We start from the raw sequence: 17,921 nt of genomic DNA, 5'->3' as shown, positions 1-17,921 counted from the left end.
GTGAATTTTACAAATTATGTTTATTACAATTTTGTGTCTGCAGTTTCCTCATATGTGTCTTCTAAGCACTGATATTCTGATATCTCTTACACTGCTGCTGTTTCTGCTGCTGTGGCTGCTGCTTCTTTCTCTTCTTATCCTTCAGAAAGAAGCCTTGGATTCTCTGAGTAGCAGTAGACTCCCTACAGGCATTTTCCAGATGTAACAGAGCATCAGTGTCTCTTTCTGCCTGCCAGGGCAGTGAATTCCCATGCCTCAAGAATCAATTTGATCTAAAAACATTTAAGTGGATTAAAATGCTTAGTCATTACATGTAAGATTATTTCTTTACTGAGGACAAAGCCTATCCACAAGCTGCCACACATGGTTACTGTGGAGAGGTCCTTGATACATCATTAGCCCTAGGCAGGCTAAAATCACACTGTTCTCTGAGGGCTTCACTCAAGTCCTGTAGCAGCCCTTACATGAAACCATTTGCTGTGCTGTTCTAAAGTGGTTTAACGATAGCATCCCCACTGATAATAGACATGGGGTCTTCTCTCCTTCCAAGCATTACCAATTCATGCATTATCTGCTGAGTTCACAGAAGGCGAGAAACTGCTTTTCTGGGATCTTTATCATTCCATATTTAAAATTATATATTATTTATAGTTCTGTTTATCCCAGATGAATGTGTGTGGCATTATCATCTATGCCTGAGTGTAGACAATAACCCACAAAAATAATCCCAAATAAATAGAGCTGTTGACAGGTAAATTATGGAAATAGTGAACAATGGACATTTTGGAACATCTTTAGCGCAGCAGTTTCTCACCACACATGATATTTATCTTGATTTTCAGTGTCAGATTGAAAATGTTTCATTCCTAGTAATTCGAATCATGACAACAAGTAAGGTTTGAAAAAGTAGTGGACCTTTTTCTGCTGAACCATGAAAGTTGAAAATCATAATGGAAACATTAAAAATAGAAAGAGATAAAGAAGAAAACAGGTATATTGCTACACAAAACATGGTTATAGAGATTTGTGAGAAGGCGATACATAAAAAACATTTAAAAAAAGTTCTGCTAAAAGAGTATTGAAACCCTATTCAGAAAAATATTTCAGTAATTTTTTTTATCTCTTAGTTCAGAAATATTTTGACTCCTAGATGAGGTGTTATTGCTATTGAGTTTCAGTAAAACATGGCCAAGGATCATGTTGAAATAGACAAAGAAGTGAAAGTTATTAACATAATAGATAACATTTGAGAGTCTACTTGTGCAAGACACATGCTCAATATTTTATATTAACCTTTCATTCCATACTCACAACTGATAACTGATGTGAAGAAGAAACCAAAGTAAAGAGTTTATCTGACTTGTATAAAAGCAGATGCATTAACACATTTCATTGATAGAGTCAGGTTTTTAGCCTCAGATTCTGGGACCTCAACTTCTTATGAAATTTTGAGGGTTTTAGAGAAGAAATGATTTAAATTATGAACAACCGGTGATTTCTTGCCAAATGCCCGATTTTGTTCCACATAAAAACACGGAGAAAGCCATGGCTTTAAAAATTACTGACAGGGGGCGGGGCCAAGATGGCCGACTCGGAAACAGCTCAGTTCTGAGGCTCCCAACGAAAAGAACAATAATAAGCATGTGAATCCTTCACCAGCAACCAAGGTAACCAGGTTCTCCATCAGAACTGACTAGAAGGGTGGTATGATCCAGGGAGAGGAAGGAAGAGCAGTATGGTGCTGCGGCCCACCTGAGAGCCACATGGGGCAGAGGGGCCAGTTTCCACCTTTTCTGCCTCTGCCACTCCTGAGACACCAAGACCAACCCTTCTTTTCTTCAGCCGACTCAACATGAAGATGATGAACATAAAGATCTTTATAATGATCCACTTTTACATAATAGTAAATATGTTTTCTGTTCTTATTATTTTCTTAATAATATTTTCTTTTCTCTAGCTTGATTTGTTGTAAGAATACAGTATATAACACATATCAGAAATGAAATGTTTTAATTAATCCATTGTTTATGTTATCAGTAAGGCTTCCAATAAATAATAGACTATTAGTAGTTAAGATTTGGGGGAGTCAAAACTTATATGCAGATTTTTGACTGTGTGTGGGTCAGCATCCCTAACCCCTATGTTGTTCAAGGATCAACAGTATGTATAACAGTTTTCATAATTTTATGACATACTAGTCATCATGGTAATTCTTATTATCTGGTTTTAATCGTTGTATAGTGAAAGCTGTGTATCATTTATGAGAGAGAAAATGCTCATGGTTCTGCAGACTGTACAGGCATCTGAGAGAAGGAAGCTGCTTCAGTGTCTTAGTGCTGGTTTGACTGATCTAGTCCAAAACACATGCTGAAGGACTTTGTGCCTAAATAGGCACTACTTTTTTTATGTGTGTCCGTGTGTGATGTACAACACTAAAGAAGCAGGCACATCAAGAAGCCCAGTAAAGGTTCTGGGTCTTAATTGAATGCTTTTATCCTAAACAATTCCTATTTCCTTGATTTTAATTGCTCCTAATATCTCTGGGAAAATTTGAAATTAATTTAAAACTACTTCACTGCCCCATAACTTATCCACAGATCACAATTGAAAACATGGAAATAATAGGAATTTTGATGTGGTTCCTTGTATGGAGTCTATGCTCTTTTATCTTTCAAGAATGTTTTGTACACCATTCTCCAACATCTATATAATCTGGTTTTCAATGCAATCTTTAATTATATAAGTTTTACATTCCTCATTTTATGAAATTATTGCATGTTTCAAAAGAATATCTGAACTCATAAACATTCTTGTAAATGAAATTATAATGATTTCTGCTTGGACATTTATTTGCATATACCTAGCTACATAAAATGATAAGATGGGGAAAATATTAGAAGCAGTTATGTAAAATAATTTCTGTAATTATCGAATAAGGTCATCAAAGATGTTTTGAAATAAAACATAACTGAGAATTTTTTCCTCTAGCAACTCCATTTAGGCCATCATTTCTTGCTTTATAAACCTCAATTTTATACTTTTATTCTGTACATATCCTATTATAACTCAAAGCAAACTAGCATAGAAAAACTGTGTTCATTATACTCTAATATACAAGGAGAAGTGAAAGCTGAGTAGAGGCTTAACCATGAAGAAATTTGCATCCAAGGTGGTGAATGTGAAAGAGAATGCAATTGTGGAGGAATTATACATTATTTAAATAAAAGAGAAGAGTTAAAATATTTTAAATTTATAATTTTAAAAATAGAATTATGCTGTTCTTTATACATAAACAGTGATGTTATTCATTGAGATAGTCTTTTTACTATAATGAAGGATGTAGCAATGGTTACAAGAAAAAAGGTATCACCAGATTGACAAATTGGCATATGTTCCCTGAAGTCTCATTTATTTTTAGTATTTTATGGAGAAGAGTAAAGGGGAGTTCAGATTGGGAAGTTGAGTTGGTTAAAAGAAATACAATTTTTGAAAACATTTCCAGGAGCATTATAGATGTTTTAGTTCAGAAAACAATTATATTGTGCCCTGAGAATTGTTTTGATATCAGATATCTGAAAGAAATGTTCTGTCTGGCTTATTGAAATCCATTCACTTTCAACCCTAATGCATCAATAGTAGTAGGGCATAGCAGAGATTACAAATGATACTAATTTCTCCTTAAATAAAATTAGGATTTTGCAAACTGGCTTATGTTTTTTAATCTCCTTCCTAATCAGTGAGTTTCTTCTCCTCACAGCAGCCAGTGTCAGCATTTATTCTATATAATATAAATAAGCAATAATAAAAAGCAGGTTCAAGCCATTATTCTAGACTAACCTGCAGCTATGGGGCTGTTTGTCTTAGTTTTACTAAATTGTCAGCTAAACAACACTATGCTACAAACCTCTCAACGTGTTCACAGAGTTTCTCATGCCTTTGACTAAATTTATTGCATTAAAAGAAGAAAAATAGAATGATAATAATAATAATAAGAAGAAAAGAACAAGGAGAAGGAAAACGACACAAAGGTTTTAGAAGATAGAATGAAAACTATGCCAAATTATAGTTTTGCTCCATGATAAATTCTTAGGCACAAACTACTCTGAAAATGTAACTTTAAGTGTAAATATAAGCACAGAAACTCCCCATCAAACACTAACCTTTCAAAACAGAAGAGAATTAAAATAAGACATCTCATAATTCCAATTTTACTGTACTACAAAATGGTAGTCGCTTCACTTCCAAGGGAAATCTTTGTGTACACACATATCAAATTTTAAGTGCATGACACCCCCATAAAAATGAATTCTAGATAAAATGAGTTTAATACTTGCAGCCAAACATTTCTTTTATAAAATTCCATAAACATAACTGGTATCTTTAAAAGAAAAAAATATGAAGAAAAAAATTGATTCCGCTGTGTTTCAGAAAATGACAGGTCTAGTCAAACAGAAGTTTAGCTGTGGGGTGTAGATAACATCTTACTGGGCATGGAGTTCCCAGATGAGTCAACATTTCCAAAAACCACTGACAAGACATCTACAAATACAACACAGAGATGACCAGGAAAATGACAACTATTTCCTTAAAGAGTCAGCTGGGCAATCACAAAGCATCCGGCAAATAAAACAATTCATAAAACCTCTGAAGGGTCAACTTCAGAGTATTGCTTATATACTTGCAAGGAAAGATTTATTTGGAAATAAATAGTATAAAGAATATTATACAAAAGGGGTTTTGTAGTAATTACAGCTACCAAAGACTTTCTTTATGTAGTGTCAGTTTTGCTGGTGTGGTCAATGAAAGTCTTTAATCAATTTCAGAATTAACCCCTTTTGCAGTCAAAACCTTTAAAAATAATTGTTTATAATTATTATTTGACAAACAGACTGTGTGCTATGAATGGATATTGGTAGGTTTGTTCTATCCAAGGTGATTAAGTCATTGAGAGGGATCAATGCTGCTCTTACGGAACTGGGTTAATTCTCAAGGGAATAAATAAGTTCTCACTCGCTGGGTACTGGATGAGTTACTACTAGAGCAGATTGTTATAAAGTGAGGCTGCCCCTCCTATTTTGCTCCTCTCACATGCTCCCAGTTCCCCTTCTACTTCTCCGCCATGTTATGACACAGAACTGGGTTCTCACCAGTAGCTAACCAGATACAGCCACCCTATCATGGACTTCCCAGACTCTAGTACATTGAGCTAAAATAAACATTTTTTAAAATAAATAAATAAGCAAATCATCCAATCTCAGGTAGTGTGCTATAGCAACACAAAAAAGACTAAGACATTATACTAAGAAACTCTAAACTAAAAAAAATTCATTGATTCACATTATCAGTTTGCTACACTCATTGCCATAAAAATTAGCAAATATCCTGGAAATGGTGCCTACTTGCCTCTTCCCATTATCTTGGAATGAGAGAAAATAGAAAAAAGCAGAAATGAGGTGTTTTGATATTATCTGTCGTCACTTTTCTCTTACGAGATATTAATACACGAAATGAGCAAAAAAGGGTATGCAAAAAAGACCAACCCAGTAATATCAAAGAAATTCTAAAAAGAGCAATAGAATTTGAAATAAAACTATGACAATAACATGAAACAAATGCTCTAGAAAATATATGCTCTGATGAAATTTATATCACCAAAATCATTCAAGAAGTGGAAAATTTGAAAAGATCAATTATTGTAGAAAAGATTGGAAAGATAATTAGATAGCTACCATTCATGAAAGTATCAGAACTAGATGGTTTCATAGATTAGTTCTAAGAACATTTGTAGTTCCAATCCTATTTGAATTATTCTATACCACAGAAAAAAGTTTCCCCAATTTATTTTCTTAAGGCTGCATAATTTTAAAAATATTACAAGTAAAAAGCTATAAATTAATTGCATTTTTAATAAGGATGCAAAAAAGTAATTAAAAATAGTAAAAGTTGAATATAGCAATCAAAAAAAGAATAACATATTACAAACAAATAAGGTATAGTCTAGTAATGGAAAGTTAAATTAATATCAGAACACTTATTAATCTAATTCAATGCATCCAAAAATTTTAAAGAGATATTAGCATACAGCTTCAAAGATATGTAATAAAATATTATTAGCTATTCTTAATAATTGAAGGAAACTACTTAAATATAGTAAAGACCATTTACTGAATACTAATAGCTATAACACAGTAAGCAGACTGCTAAAAAGTCTTCTCATTTAAATTCAGGAAGTTGACTGAGATTTTTGCTATTGCCATTAGATCAACCTAATGCACAAGGAAAGTATCACTAGTTTCAGGATTGAGACAAGGGGTAGATTGTTTTTCTTGTGCACCTATTTAAAGCAATACTTTCAACTAAATCTTCCTAATAAATAAATAAGTGTCATAAGGGTGTTTCTTATAAAATCAGTCAATGTAGTTTAATAACATTAATAAAATACATTTCAGTAGTAAAAAAATAAAACACACTGCCAACATTAAACTGACACAGTATAGGGATGAAAGTCTGCCTAGGATACGTTAGGGTCTGGCAGAATGCATGAACCTCTTATCTTGTAAGCAATTCTCCATAAATATCATTTTTCTTAATTGAACTTTTGATAAGTATCAATGTAAAAGGCCTTTAAACCAGAGCAAATCCATCTTGAACAGGAGCTGGGTAAAATGAGGCTGAAACCTATGGGGTTGCATTCCCCATAGAGTCTCACTCTGTCTCAAAAAAAAAAAAAAAAAGTCATCTGCTCAACTCTCATTGATAAAAAGGAAATTACACCAAAGTAAAACATACTTAATGCAATCTAATAGTTATTGTTACACTTTTGGTTCAAAAAGGCAAACTGAGCATACAACAAATATAGTCCTACAACTATTAGTAATAAAACATTAGCAACAAAGAGATTTCAACCAATTGCCTGAAGAGGAAGACAAAGAGATGGATATTGATTAATAAGCAGAATGAAGCAATTGCCAGTCTATAATATGTATGGAGGAGAAAGAGACCAAAAAATGCTGGACTGCTAGGGAGAATTTTGCATGCTCTGGAGACTTGGGCAAGAAACATATGACCAAAGGTCAGTGTGTAAAGTGGGCTGGAAAACAGCAATAACCCTCTACCACTTTTAGAATCAGCCAGGAGTTTATTTCTCTGGGGAAAACAGGGAGATTTTTCATAAATAAATTAAAAACTATAATATAAAATAACTGTTAAATGAAATTACCTGGGGACAGCATAGCAAAGGCAAATGTTGAAAAGCATAAAGAATCATCAAAATGATGCATGCAAATTCCAGAATTGAAGGTGTAGGGAGGTTCAAACTTTCCCTCTGAAGGTTTGACAACTGAGTCTGCTGAAATAAACTGACAATAGATAAACAGGAGACGAGGCATACTCATTATTTAAGCTCATGAGACTCACAGAAAATATAAAACTCAAAGGAGGAGCCAGATGGTTGAGTATTTTATACCATAAAGGAATAGGGGCTTGAGGGCTTTCAGGGGAGGTGGAGACAAGTTAAGGGAGAGAAAAAAGGAAGAACCACAGGATGAACAAAGGTTGTCTTATTATGCAGATAAAGCTTCTCAGAGCAGCCTCCAGAAGAATAAGTGATAGGCTGTCTGGGTATGTGGATGACATTTAATCTCCTCTCCAGTGATTAATCTTCCCTGGCTGCTTGATGAGATTCCTAGGGAGGGGTTTCAAGACAATTGCATTTCTTTTGGAAGAACTTACCTCAGTTAGACAAGTGAACTTCAGAGAAAGGGACTCCTGGTGCTTTGGGACAGAGGATGAAGGAAGGTCAGAGAGACCTTGAGGCTACTCTTTTAATTCAGAATTGCCATACATTGAATATGATTTTCTGAGCCACAACAAAGTATTCTATAAGTGTTTAAATAATAAAAAAAAAAAGACTACACAATTTTTAAATAGGTTCACATTTAGACACGCCATTTTGAAATGCCAAGACAACAATAATAAAATGAATATCTCAAGCACTTCTTTTAAAGTTATTTACAGATCAATATCAGACTGGCCATCAGTAACACTGCTTCTTAGATTGTGAACAATTACTTCAATGTTCTAAGAAAAAAATGATTTTCAACCCTGAATTCTGCACCTGGCCAAACTAGTACTCAAGTGTAAAGGTAGAATAAAGTCATTCTCTGTCATGAGACAGATAAAACTCAGAAAGTTTCTCTCACAAACATGCTTTTCAGGAAGTTGTTTGTAGAATATCAAAGAGATAATAGATGGAATTTAAGAAAGCATGAATCAAATCAGCAGAAGGGAGAGATAGATGTATAATAGGGCTTGAGAACAAACAGTTTACATCGGAGTAAAATGACAGAGTACTAAGAGAAATCTCCAGGGAAGAAGAACATTGCATTAAAAACAAAAAGCTACAGATAGTGATGGTCAAATATAAACGGACTGGATAATTCAAATAGTAAAGCAGTGGATTTCAAGAATTAAAACAGAATGAATATCAAGCAATAGAATGCACATGAATTGGAAATGTATTTAGGATACACTTAAGCAAGGCCTGTTTTGTTTCTTACAAAAAAAAAAGGCAATCAGAAACTTCAGAGGGGAAAGAAAACCTGTAAAAACAACGTATAATTCAAAAATAAATTAGACCAAATGATTTGGGGCAGGTCGTTATTAGATACTGTCTAAAGCTGAAAAATCAACAATTAGCAACACAGATGCACACACACACACACACACACACACACACACACACATTTCTGAGGTAACCCCAGAAGAACTATAAAGAGATGAGGAACAGCTGGAGAAGAGTATGGAAAGGAAGTTTTATTTTATTATACGCCCAATTTTACTTTTTGATTAAAAAAACTACACAAATTAATCTGTTTTTTTTATTTTAGAAAAAGAAACTAATACTTAAACATATCACAATATATCTTTTCTTCAAAATTAATTTTCAAAAATTATTAGATGATTTAAAAAAGTGAATCTAGACTGTCAAATGTAATTATTTATATGTACCACATCCTATAAATCTTTAGTCATAGTCTAACACCAAAATGAGAGCACAAAGTATCTTCTTGTAGAATAAATGGTCCACATTTCCCCAAGGGAACACATTCTTTTGAGAATAAATTGCATTTGCAATGTTGCATTATTACATTTATTTTAGGACTACAGGCTAAATCCATTAAACTTGTAATGATGTTTTTTTTTTTTCTCCCTCCCTTCCAGGCTTATGGGAAAAGACTTATTTTCACAACTACTCTAAAGTCATTAGAAGTATTGTTAATTTACTAGTATCTCAAGTCTCTTCATCTCTAATCTACATTGATTTTCTGTCCTCAACACAGAAAGCATGCATTTGTTAATGCTTTAGCTGCAATAAGTTTTCTTTCAGATATTTTTTTCTCCTAGAAAAATTGAATAAAGGTGGCAAAACAACTACTTGAACATAGATTAATGACTTCTTAGAAATGACTTGTAGGAGTGCAAAAATTTTTAGGGAGGTAACATTTATTAGTTTTAGAAAAGCATATGACCTGGAAAATGGACACAGTGCTGCTGATTTATTGTTGTTGGTGATAGTCTCTATGGAGACCTGAGCTCCATGGACAATTAAAAATCAAATCACGGCAATCATCAGCAAATAGTAAATTCTAGAAATTTAGAGGATTTTTCCCCCATGCAAATTGACTATGAGATTCTTTACTTATACAGAACCATTAAGGTGTCTATAGATTTCTCAAGTTGCCGTGTCGTAATCTTTTTACAAAATGAATCCTGTCTTTGTCTCTGGTGCTCCAGTCACCCTCTGGCCCCATGCTTTGGCCAGGATGCCATGGGGATCCTTTTCTTTACCATGTTGGCTCTAGAAAAAGCAAAGTTAAGGAAGTCAAAGCAGGTGACACTTTGTCTGAAGCTGACCTTGCCTCACTGGGGAGAAGGAGGATGTACATCAATCTAGAAACCAACAGCCACCAACTACCATATGTATCACATTAAAAAAAATGTAGTAAAACAAAAAGTGGCCTAAATTGGTGAACAGAAGTTCAGTGTTCAGCATTAATCAGAAAATACCATTCAAAACTTTAAAATACGGACTAAAAGAAATATTTACTTTTTTATTATTTTGGAAGAGTAAGCAGGGTTATTATGACAGTCTTAGAGTTTACAATTCTTAGAACACAAGAAATGAAGATTCATGTGTATTGGCTTCTCTTTCTAACCATCATTTGATGACTTGCTTCACCAAATCAGCTTTAAACACATTAATTTCACCTCTTGCTTTTTCAGTAACAAAACAGGAAACCAATCCCAATATTTCTCCTTCATTTGATTTTAGAATTAGTTATTGTAGTCTAACTTGGTGTCATAGAAAGATTCTTCATTAGACATAATGATATGTATGTATGTATGTCTATATTGGTGTTTCCTAGGTCTTTTGTATTTCCAATATGTTTTGAGTATTTTATTCAATTACATAGAAATAAATTCTCCCATCAATTATTTGAAACTCTTTACAAATAGCAAATGTAGAAATAGATCATTTGTCTTTATTTAACATATAATTATAATGGATATTAGATATAACTTATATTGTATAGATGAATGCGTACATATGCATATATGTAAAATCGCCATCAAAAAGCTGGGTGCTATAGAAAAAGAACAACATGCCATTCTAATTCACTGTTACTAGAGATTAAAGATAGTTTGTGTTATTGTTTTCCCGCATGAATAAAATATCCATCACTAAGAGTTTTCTGTTCTAAACTCTTGAAACATGAGGTTATTTCTCCATTAACTAAGGAGTTAAAAACATAATCCTTGATATGGGAGAGGCAGACCACAACTTAAAATCTAAATCCTCTGGAAATCGCAAATGCTGTAATGAATTTTAAATTTGCCCACAACTTAACAGCACCTTCGTTCATTTATCAGACAGATTTGGGTCTCTGAACTGTGCCCCTAAGAGGCAGTTCACTGTGGTGGTTACAAGGACAGACTGGTTGTCAGGAGAACCTGTGTCAACCTCCTAACTCTACTATTTCCTTTCCATATGAGTTTGAACAAAAGTTGTGTCAAGTTAATGTGAAGGTTATAGAATTTATGAAGAAAGGTAGATATGCAGGAGAATCGGTGATGGAATTGGTAAGAAACAAGAAATTATTCTTACAAATATTACTGTTATTTTAGTATACTATCCTCTATAAAATCTGAGTAATAGATTTTCAGCTAATTTGAAACTTTTTTTTTCTAGTTTGGAGACTGAGTTTGGAAGAAAGGAAAGAAGGAAGGAAGAAAGGGGGGGGAGAAATAATTTATTTTTGGCATGTTACACAGCAACATTTGTTTTTGGCAATATCACTGAGAAAGTTGCTATGGCTTTAATGGATAGGAAACTACATATTCCTCAGATTATTTTAGATAATCTAAAGCAGCTCCTTAGCGCCAGTGCAGCTCCTTAACATTATTTTATCATGAACTTATAAACACTGGATATCTCAGATCACATTCTACTTCCCCAAATGATGATGCATTATATAATTCCATTTAGGATGTAAAATAATGCTTTCCTGGGAGCCATTGTATATATTTATTTATGAATTATTTTCTGGGATTTGATGTGATTGAGATACAAGATTGATTCTTTCTATGAATTCTGGCTTCAGGTTTCCTTTGCTTGGACCTGAAAACATCGATTTCATTTTCCTTCAGCATACTATATTCTGCAAAGTGCCAGAGGCTCTCTATGGCACTAATGAGTTCTTGTTCCAATTATCTGTTTTAAATTTTTTTTTCTTTGCTACTATGAAAAAGAAGATGAATGAAGAAAACAAAAATCATTACCAATACTCTCATTTATTTGTTGCTACAAGCTCAATGGTTTGAGAGAATGCCCACATACTTTTTTGTGGGGGAGGCAAGATCAATTAAATAAAATGTCCCATCAATAATTTGAAGCTCTTCAAATATAGCAAATGTCCTCAGTCTCAATATCAGAAAACCTGCCTTTTTGTTTTGGTAAAATTAGACATAAGGATAATGAAGACTTATCTTTTTCAAAATGGTATTTGAATTTCATAGTCTTAAAAGCAGCAGAAAATATCACAAATGGAAAGAGAGTTAACTGTAATTAGATAGACATAATAAGTATCAAAAGGAAGCTTTATGATGTTTTAAAGGTAAATGTCTTTATTAAATTATCTACATAAATTAAGATAAACACTAAGACTGCAGGGTAAAAAATTAGCAAAGAAGACCAAAAGACAAATCCCTGGCCAAGCACAATGGCTCACACCTGTAATCTCAGCACTTTGGGAGGCCAAGGTGGGCGGATCATGAGGTCAGGAGTTCGAGACCAGCCTGGCTAACATGGTGAAACCCCGTCTCTACTAAAAAAATACAAAAATGAGCCGGGCATGGTGGCACACGCCTGCAGTCCCAGCTACTTGGGAGGCTGAGGCAGGAGAATTGCTTGAACCTGGGAGGTGGAGTTTGCAGTGAGCGGAGACCGTACCATTGCACTCCAGCCTGGGCAGCAAGAACGAAACTTATCTCACACACACACACACACACACACACACACAAATTCCCCAAACAGAAAACAAAAATGGGTAATGAACATACGAAAAATTCTAACTCACTACGATTAGAAATACAATTAAAAATGAAAATAACATATTTTCTTCTATCAAATTAACAACTATGAGAACAGATAATACACAGGGTTAGCAAGAGTGCTGTGAAATCAACTCTGCTGTACACTGGTAAGAGGATAATTAAGTAAAATAATTTTGGGTAGGTTATTATTAATTATATAGTAAAAGCCTTAAAATTGTTCATATCATTTGATTATACCTAGGTATTTCTCCTAAGGAATGATTCACAAAAAAAGACGAGAGTATTTTTGTTGGAAATGATTATAGGGAATTATTTAATATAATAGAAAAATATGAAAATAGCATAATGTATAACATTAAAGGCTTAAAGAAACAATGAAATAGTAATATTAATTTTTAAATTGTTTGATATAATGTTCAATTTAAATTTAAGACATACTTGGATATATAGCATACACAGACATTTCATTTGTATATACACAAAGGAAATATGCAAAATGTTAATCTTCAGTCATGAAGTCGAGAAATGCTTCTTATTTTTGTATCAAATTATTTTATATTTTATGTCAAGCTATTTTATAATGTAAAAATATTACAGAGAAAATATGGCAAATATAAAAATTATAAAGGTCTACATTGCTAGAGGATGAAGACCTTTACAGTGATCCTTTTCCATTTAATCAATAGTAAATATATTTTCCTTATGATTTCCTTTAATAACATTTTCTTTTCTTTAGCTTGCACTATTGCAAGAATACAGCATATAACACATAAAACATATTAAATATGTGTTAATCAACTGTTTATCAGTAAGGTTTTCAACCAATAGTAGGCGATTGGAGTTAAGTTTTTGAGGAGTAGAAAGTTATAAGCAGATTTTTGGCTGTGTGGGGGGTTTGGTGCCCTTAATCCTCACATTGTTCAAGGGTCAACTGTAGTTTGTTGCACAGAAGTTACACAGACATAGATACCTGAACAGATATTGGTACCAGAAAGTCAGTGATACTTAAACCTAAAACACACAGTACTGGTTTTGAGATAAGGAGGCAAATGACACCAGGAGGGCAGCAAGGAGACTCTGAGTGGAGAGAGGAAATTGTTTTTGAGGACTGGAGAAAAGAAGACTCATGGAGTTTACTGCCAGAACAATTATCTTAGCTATTGTCTTCAATAACTGGAAAGATAGAAAATATGCCTATGAGTTTATGGGTCTGGTTAAGGGGATTTCCAAGCAAAAAAATGATGACAGTGCTATTTGTTATCTTTTAGCCACAGACAGCATGATATTGTAAGAGAGAAATGAGCTAAAGAAAGATTTTCAAGCAGAATTTAGAGGATATATTTCTAACCCAGGACTTGCTGAGTTGGAAAAAAAAGTTTATCATTTACATCATCTCCAGCCGGCAAAAGATTTCCAAAGACATTGTCTCAGGGAAAAATCCAAATGCACAGTGATGTTACCGGTCAAGATGAAATCAAGGCTCTGAAATTCATTGTTAAGACCTTAAAAAGAGTTCAGGTTGTGTCTAATAGCCTCAGAAAACAAAACTTCTAACAATGTTAAAGGTGTTTTCCCTTGGCATCATAACTCTTATCCCATGCCAGAGAAAGTAGCCAGTAGTGAAAGATCTGTGGTACGTCTTTATTCAAAGGGATGAGATAATAATTTGATACATAGAAAGCCCAAATTTTTTTTTTTGCATTGTAGCATCTTAGGATAAAATGGACAGAAATAGTTCATCCAACATCTAGAACACCTTGCTCTATTTTAAATTTCCTTTCAGCCTATTGCTATGTTACACAGGTTAGTATTATTTTTAAATAATAATAATTAAAAACAAAAATATTATAGCTAATATTTATTGGGGGCTTTTTAAATATCAAGCACGGTGCTAGGGACATTTCATAGAACATCCCCTTTAGTCCTCAAAATTAACCTCTGAGTTTTTAAATAGTTCAAATATTTTGGGTCACATCTAGATTTTATCCCAAGAACTTTATCAGAAATAAAGATGAAATATTTACATAATGATATTCAGAGCAACCATTATTTATAAAAATAAAACCATGAAGGAACCTCAAAGTCTAATAAAACAGGAATGGTAAGTTAAATTTTTTTCATATAATGGCTAATATATATCAATTAATTAAATCATTATGAGTTAATGTAATGACTACTTTCATTTTAAAGATAAGAAAATTAAAGATTGGTGAGGTGAAGTTATCTAAAGTCACACAGAATTTGGCAGATCCAAGATTCCAATCTTGATATTATGACTTCAGAGGACTCACTCTCAACCACTGTACAACCCGCCCTACACTGTATCAAATTACGATTCATAAAAGAAAATGGACAATACTATCATATCTTGTGCATTAAAAAACTTCACCCTGCAACAGAACTCCTCCCACTTTTACAAGATTTAGATGGCTACCTAGCCTCTGCAGTGACATGCACCGGAGGCTGGGCATGCACCTGGAGGCGAGGACTGTGGGCTTCTCATTCTTCCTTGGTTCCAGCCACCACCACATTGCCTGGCTCTGTACCAATGAGCTTTATCTGGGTTCTAGATGACGGAGAGAACAGGCCATGGGGGGGGCATCTTTAATGAGGACGCTTTCATAAAACATGAGAAGGGTTGCTGGTTTGTGTTGAACAAGGCAGAGCTTTCACGGTACTATCTTATATACATGCTTTTACTACAAACCTGCTTTACAATTTTAAATAAATGCCTATAGACATTTCCTTTGTCAAAAATAGAAGAAATAGAAAAAATGATGAAACTAAAAAGAAAAAAATGTACATTAATGAAGAGCAGTAGCTGAGATCTGAGGCACATACAAAAGTTTTAAAAAAAGCAACCCTGAGTTATGGTTCCCATAGTAACTGAAACACAGTTGGATTTCACTTTTATGTTAAGTAAGTTTAACTTGAGTGGGAATGCAAAATACTTCCTTCAAGCCAAAAAGAGAATTATGGAGAACACAGAGGCAACTGTCCAGATTATTCTGGCTTTCTCATATGCCAAATATTAGCCCTAATGTGGTTAATATTTTCACATCAATAGTATATGTTCATTCCTATTGATTTTAAACTCTTTATTCAATGTATAAAATATGATTATTTAAAATGAGAAAAAATTTCCATTAAAATCTGTCAAACCAGAAAGCATGACTTTATAATGTAGAAACATAGAAACACAGTTTGGCTTGTAATTATGAGACTATTCGCTGAAAGTACAAATTATGAGAATTCAATCTGATCACACTCACTATCAAGTGCCTTAAACCTGACATTTTCAATTACTGTTGATGGAATCTGAAACTATGAAAATAAACACATGGTACTTAAAAGAGAGTATCCACATCTTTAAGACAGATTATACACATAAGTTTTCAAGGCATTTGGAGTTTGCACATCATTCTCTAGTTCAATAAGATTTTTAAAAGGCAGAAAATGTACTTACTCCTGTTATGTAACGAGGTCTATATTGAATAGTTCCAAACAAACCAAGAATGACGATAATAATATGTACAAAATTTGCCAGGATAGGTGCCCACTGATATCCAAGGAAGTCAAATATTTGCCTCTCCAGCACACAAACCTAGAATAGCAAAACAGGATGGACAGATCAGCATGTGAGAAACAGCACAGTGGTGAGAGGAAAAAAGGATAAAATTATTAATAACATAATTAGCAATTATAACTGTGTTACCATATCTGGCATTTGTCTTTAACTAACAGCGAGAATGACATTTTCAGTTATTTCAAAGGAACACTATGGAATCTGTGGATCTATAGACACCTACAAGCCTTTCAGGGATGATTTTGTGGAGGAATCAAGCAGTATTCACAAGATGTCATCTTTGCAGTCATAGGATAAATTATATTGTCATGTGCACTGTCAAACCTTTGAAGTCATCAACCAGCAAGTCAGGGAAGTCCACATAAAGAGTTTGTTGCTAGATCTGTTCAAACGTCATTATATAAGTTGAGAATAGAACAAAGGAAGTTTGATGTGGAGGTAAAAGAAATCTTTAGCAAGAGTTGTAGCAAGAACCCTTTAGCAAGACAAAGATTTCTGGACGCGGGTCTGCCACTAAGTAGCCGCAGTGGCCTACGCAAGTCATTTCCCTTCTCTGGGTGCCTGGTCCTCGTCTGTGAAATGAAGGACTTTGAGGAGGTGTGTAGGGTCCTTCTAGTTCTAATAGTGTTGTATTATAGATCAAATATGATGTTTTGTCATACCTGGCTACCAGGTAAAAGAAGGGCCCTAAAAGAAAATTAGAACAATGGAAAACAAACACAAAAATCAAGCATCACTGTTATAAAAGCAAGACACTTAAGTCGATTTAAATTATACTACTTTCATCTGTGCTCACAACTATAATTAAGACATATAAAAATCTAAGCAGTGAGAGGAGAAAAACAAAACCAACCAACTAACCAAAAATAACAACAAACTGAGATTAGTGGGTAGTCCGGAAGTACCATTTTACATCCCAAAGTGAGATCTAGGAAGCTAGCAAGATCTCATCAGATCCAACAAAGTAAAGCAGAATGTTGGCTTTATTCTTCCTGCCTGCCCTCAGGGGGGATGATAATAAACTCTCTGTTCAGAGAAAAACATTGTAAAAGGACTTGATGCTCCATACCAAGATTCAATATTTTATTCAGCCAGGTTTTCAAGGAAAATGATGATTTTAAAATCCCTAAGTTCCTAACATCACTATGCTTTAATGATATTTCTTTTCAGAAGGAAATACTGACTCTCAAAACAGGCAATGTGCTTTTAAATTAAATATCTGTAGCTCAGTTTGAAGACATCTTGAATGATCATTATTCCTACTGCAGTTCTTTAGCTGACTAGCACGTTTTCCCATCAGGCATTGAAAGAGAAAATAAATTCATGACACCTCTATTTTCTAAGGCACACTGGGCACCATGTAATGGTCGTAGCAGTCACAGTCCAACTTAGTCAAATCGTAATTCTCATTGCATCTTCGCCATAATTAAAAAAACAAAAGAACCTTGATTTGTTATACCCTGTGCTAAAGCCATGATACTCATCAGAGTCTCAATAGTGGAATGCAATATTCTTACTCCTTAATAAACACAGACTGTCATAGGACTGGAATATCACTTAAGCTTTATAAACCTGAATTGTCTTCTGATGAGCCATTCCTTCAACTTTCTCATATAGTTAACGTTTTGTAGAAATGAGACCCATTTGTGACATTAGGCAGTATTACATATGCGAAGTTAGAATCTGTGAATGGTATCAAAAACTAAGTAGTTGTTCTGAG

General features: G+C 33.8%; 1 protein-coding gene across 6 annotated transcripts in view; it reads right to left on the bottom strand.

Moving 5' to 3' along the window:
- Nucleotides 1-17,921, bottom strand: part of NKAIN2 (sodium/potassium transporting ATPase interacting 2) — a 1,022,574-nt gene that overhangs the window by 527,293 nt on the left and 477,360 nt on the right. For all 6 annotated transcript variants that reach the window (XR_008548836.2, XR_008548837.1, XR_008548835.1 and 3 more), the window contains one exon: nucleotides 16,082-16,219. Coding sequence is in view for 2 of the 6 variants with exons in the window: in XM_063813414.1 (XP_063669484.1) it covers nucleotides 16,082-16,219 (138 nt within the window). In the remaining 4 variants the exon portion in view is untranslated. The remainder of the gene's footprint in view (nucleotides 1-16,081; nucleotides 16,220-17,921) is intronic.

The sequence above is a fragment of the Pan troglodytes genome, chromosome 5 (assembly GCF_028858775.2).
Source record: "Pan troglodytes isolate AG18354 chromosome 5, NHGRI_mPanTro3-v2.0_pri, whole genome shotgun sequence".
Lineage (NCBI taxonomy): Eukaryota > Metazoa > Chordata > Mammalia > Primates > Hominidae > Pan > Pan troglodytes.
Note: the sequence above shows the minus strand (reverse complement) of the source record. Positions and strands in the feature narration are given on the sequence as shown.